Below are 4,470 nucleotides of genomic sequence, written 5' to 3' on the forward strand. Positions count from 1 at the left end.
GAAAAATAAAATATGAATATAAAATATTTTCCATATTAATATATCCAATAATATCCATATTCACTTACATGTTAGTATGTTACATAGGCACATATAAGTAGTTAAATATTTTATATTTGGAAATTTGGAGTAGAAAATTGTGTAACTAAGGTGAAATGTTGTATTGAAAAATTATGAATTGGTTAAGGGGGGTGTGTCTATTTCAACCTGCGCCTGACATCGATAATATATTAATATGTAAGTGTTATTTTATAATTTTATTATGACTATTATTATTATTATTATTTATTATTATTATTATTATTTTTATTATAATTAATTATTATTTATTTTTTATTATTATTTTATAATTTTATTATTATTATTATTATTATGTAGGTACTATATTATTATGTTTATTGTTTGTACCTACCAGGTATCATCGACAGCGTAATGAATACTATAACAGACCAGAAGACATTGAAAGGATTATTCAAGAATTGGAAGATGAGGATAATGAATATGATGTACTTGATGACTATGGCTCAGATCATGATGATGATCCTGATTTCGAGCCAGAGGTAATTGAAAACTCGGATCATGACAGTGATTCTGAAGAGGAATTAGATTCACCGTCCACTGCAGATGAAATTGAAGAAAGTGTAGGTGAGAATTTTCGTTTTTTTATTGGTAAAGATGGTGAGACTTTGTGGGCTAACGAACCAGTAGCAAGTATTTCAAAAACGAAATCAAAAAATATAATCAAGATTTTTCCCGGCCCAAAAGGAGCTGCTCGTCAATGTAAAACAGAAATTGAATGTTTTTCACAATTTTTTTCTCTGGATATAGTCGATAAAATAGTTTCACACACAAATACTTACATTCAATGGAGAAAACTTGCAAACCCTAATAGTAGGGACCGTAATTTTAGATTGACAAATAAAAAAGAAATACAAGCTGTTTTCGGGGCCTTATTTTTGATTGCCGTAAAGAGGGCTAATAGAACAAATTTGAGTGAATTGTTTACCTCAAATGGAACCGGTCTTATGATTTTACGTGCCAATTTCAGTGAGAGGCGCTTCAGATTTCTTATGAGGTGCATACGTTTCGATGATATAAGTACAAGGACAGATCGGGTAAAAAATGATAAATTGGCCCCAATACGAGACCTATTGAATTGCTTTGTAATTAACTCCCAACAGTCATATTCTCCCGGCGAATTCACCACTATTGATGAAATGTTAGTCGCTTTCCGAGGCCGCTGTGGATTCATTCAATACATGGACAAAAAACCGGCGAAATATGGACTAAAGATGTATGCACTGTGCGATGCCCGAACGTTTTATACGTATAATTTAGAAATTTACTGTGGAAAGCAAGACACGGGCCCTTTTGCGACATCGAACAAGCCCTATGATATAGTTACCAGACTAACTGAACCTATTCAAAAATCAAAGCGAAACGTTACAACCGACAACTGGTTTAGCAGTTATCCATTAGCTGAAAACTTACTAAAAAACGGATTAACTTTTATGGGCACCATAAAAAAAAACAAAAAAGAAATACCTCCCGAATTTATTGTTCAGCATAGAAATTTGGAACCTGGTACACATCAATTCGGTGCCCAACCAGACATGACGCTAGTATCTATGGTGACGAAAAAGAAAAAAGTTGTACTTGTATTGTCTTCAATGCACGATGATAATTTCACTGATGAAGGTACAGGTAAACCAAACCAAATAATGGATTACAACGCTACTAAAGGTGGAGTAGACACGGTAGATTTGATGTGTGCCAGATGTTCCACGTCGAGAAATACTCGTAGGTGGCCAATGGTAGTATTTTTCCGCCTTCTCGATTTAGCAGGAATCAATTCCTACAAGATTTTTAAAGCCAATAATACAGACTCCACCATTGTCCGAAGAATATACACATTAGTAGTAATTTATATAATATGTATAATTAATCACATACCTACCTACTTACTATTTTTTTTTTTAAATCTTTATTTGATTTACACAATTTACACATGTTTTGTAGGCATATGTATTAAACACAACAATATACATTTATCTTTTAAGTTGTAATGATTGATGTTGTCACCTCATTTAAATTAATTATAAAATATCATGCAAATTACAAAACGTTAACACTAGTACAATTTTTAGTTTTCAATAAATTTCATTTGTATTGTGCAGTTAGTCCAAATAGATTTTTTTCCACTCCTTTGCAATTAACTTGATTACCTACAAAATTTTTTTGTCAATATAATAATTAAATAATATTACAATTTAAATGTATACTTACTTAATTTATTTTTTAGTCATATTTTAATCCGATATGTGAAGCGTTAATTTATTTTTCACTGTTACCAAAATATTGGTATTTTGAAATGCAATTGGAAATATCGGTATGAATATCATTTTAACATAGAGGATCTTCCAAAATTGTATGTGATAGTAGATTTCACTATGGCTTATTTAAATTCCAATTTGGAATCATAATATATTATGTGTATAATCATTGTATGTTCACTTTTTTTTTTATGAATTAAAAAGTGAGATCAAATTATATGTCTAAGTATGTTTGTGTTAAATATAGATAATCTTGGACTATCTATTTGCCAAAGTGAAATACCAAAACAAACAAAACTCTTCAATAACTGACAGAAACATCTTAGTTGTTAGTAATATTTAGTAATATGTAGTGCTATGTCACTTGATTGTAGCTAGGCATTTATTATCCAGTAGGTACCAGCGAACCATAGACTAAGCATTTAAACAACAATTGTAGATGTATAAATGATTAAACTGAAATCAAAAATAAGTTTAAACTTAATGACATATTGTATTATTTATTTAATTATAGAAACTACCAACTAGTAAAACTTACCAACAAATTGTACATAATAATATGTACCTACTCATCAAGTATCCAATTGACACGCAACTAACCAATTTAGGTACTTTATTAAAAAAAATATAATATTGTAATATTCTCGTCGTAGGGGCTGGTCAGAGTAATATTCTGATAGCCGTTAACTACGAGTATATTATGATTTTGCAGGAAGCAAGACCACTTGTGTTTATGAAGAAGAAGTTGACAGGGTAGTTTATAAATAAATGTAGACAGATAAAAAGATACTTTGTAGTTTATTTAAATGTTCTTCAGTAATTTTGTCTAAGTCCAAATGACCAGATACTACACAGAGTGACGTGAAGGTGCTTGTTGTGCTCTGGAGTAGACACGTCTGAATACAGGCTGTTTCAGGCTCCCTTTTATATTCAGGTCCCTGCTCCCCTTGCCTATCGATACGCTACCTCTTCTCTAACGGATGTGGTCCGTGTGACCCAAGGTTTATAGATAATAGAGGTTGCCTCATACCGGAATTCTGTTAAAAATGGAAGTGGGGGAAATCACACTATGACGTCAGCCGTCGTACAAAATTGTTTATCATAATTCATAGCACTAGCCACTAAATATGTTAATAATTGTTATTTGTTAATACTTAATAGTTAATACGTTGATGATTGATTTACATCCATCGTTACTGTGTTTATTACTTAACTATCAGCTAAATTATTTCGTTTTAATGGCAACTCCAAAATCAAAAGGCGGTTCATGTTGTGCAGTTGCCTCATGCAAAAATTATTCAGGCAAAGCCAAAAATACTGGTAGAACAGATTTGTCTTTTCACAGGTATGTTATAATTTTTTTTTAACTACATATTAAGCAATGTTAAATTATACATAGGTACCTATCTATTATAGTTTTTATATATAATCTAAGTTTATTTTAATTTAAAAGGTTTCCAAAGGATGATTTGCTTCTTAAAGTGTGGTCGAATAAATGTAGGAGAAATGATGTATGGAATCCTAGTAAATCATTTATATGTTCTGATCACTTTAAGGAAGATGATTATGTTAGAGATTTAAAATCTGAACTGTTGGGGTATGCTCCAAGAGTCAAAATTTTAAAAACTAATGCTACACCTTCACTTAATTTACCTGATGGTCACGACAAGTGTGTTTCAGAATCTGGTATTCAGCGTCAAAAACGAAGAGAAACTAAAATATTTAGACAGGTGAATATTGTTAAACATAATTGTTTGCTTTTATTTTAAGTATACAATCTGTACCTGTAGGAAGGTACTATAAGAGTACGAGCTACAAACATTACAATGAAACTATATAAATGTATTCTATAATACTATGTCATGTTTATATTTCTTAACTTATATTCTTTGCCTTAAGTCATCATCACGCTACAGACTTGTATCTTTATTCATTTTTTTACTTATACAATGATATTATTTTATTAAATCATTTTTATTTTTTTTATTTTAGGCGCATGATGAGATTATCACTTTGGCTCTAAATGATAATGTACCATCTTCTTCTACTCAACATTCAGAATGTGACCTAGATCCAACTCAATCATTGGGGCTTGTCACAATCTCAAGATTATAAACATCTTTTACAATAAACTACT

General features: G+C 30.6%; 2 protein-coding genes across 2 annotated transcripts; both read left to right on the plus strand.

Moving 5' to 3' along the window:
• Positions 1–415: 415 nt before the first annotated feature.
• LOC107885229 (piggyBac transposable element-derived protein 4-like) lies at positions 416–2,676 on the plus strand (the record flags this gene model as incomplete). Its single annotated transcript, XM_016808791.1, has 2 exons — positions 416–1,814; positions 2,581–2,676. Coding segments are annotated over 2 exons (1,495 nt in total), but the record flags the coding sequence as incomplete, so codon positions are not given.
• Positions 2,677–3,571: 895 nt separating this feature from the next.
• Positions 3,572–4,448, plus strand: LOC107885230 (THAP domain-containing protein 4-like). Its single transcript, XM_016808792.1, has 3 exons — positions 3,572–3,678; positions 3,787–4,063; positions 4,326–4,448. Exons 1-3 carry the CDS (start codon positions 3,572–3,574, stop codon positions 4,446–4,448), a joined length of 507 nt encoding a protein of 168 aa, XP_016664281.1.
• The last annotated feature ends 22 nt before the right edge of the window (positions 4,449–4,470 follow it).

The sequence above is a fragment of the Acyrthosiphon pisum genome, unplaced genomic scaffold (genome assembly GCF_005508785.2).
Source record: "Acyrthosiphon pisum isolate AL4f unplaced genomic scaffold, pea_aphid_22Mar2018_4r6ur Scaffold_167;HRSCAF=566, whole genome shotgun sequence".
NCBI lineage: Eukaryota > Metazoa > Arthropoda > Insecta > Hemiptera > Aphididae > Acyrthosiphon > Acyrthosiphon pisum.

Coding starts and splice junctions, on each gene's coding strand:
- LOC107885230 (XM_016808792.1), top strand. CDS start 3,572: ATGGCAACTCCAAAATCAAAAGGCGGTTCATGTTGTGCAGTTGCCTCA. Junction 3,679..3,786: donor ACAGATTTGTCTTTTCACAG/GTATGTTATAAT, acceptor TTAATTTAAAAG/GTTTCCAAAGGATGATTTGC. Junction 4,064..4,325: donor AAACTAAAATATTTAGACAG/GTGAATATTGTT, acceptor TTTTTATTTTAG/GCGCATGATGAGATTATCAC.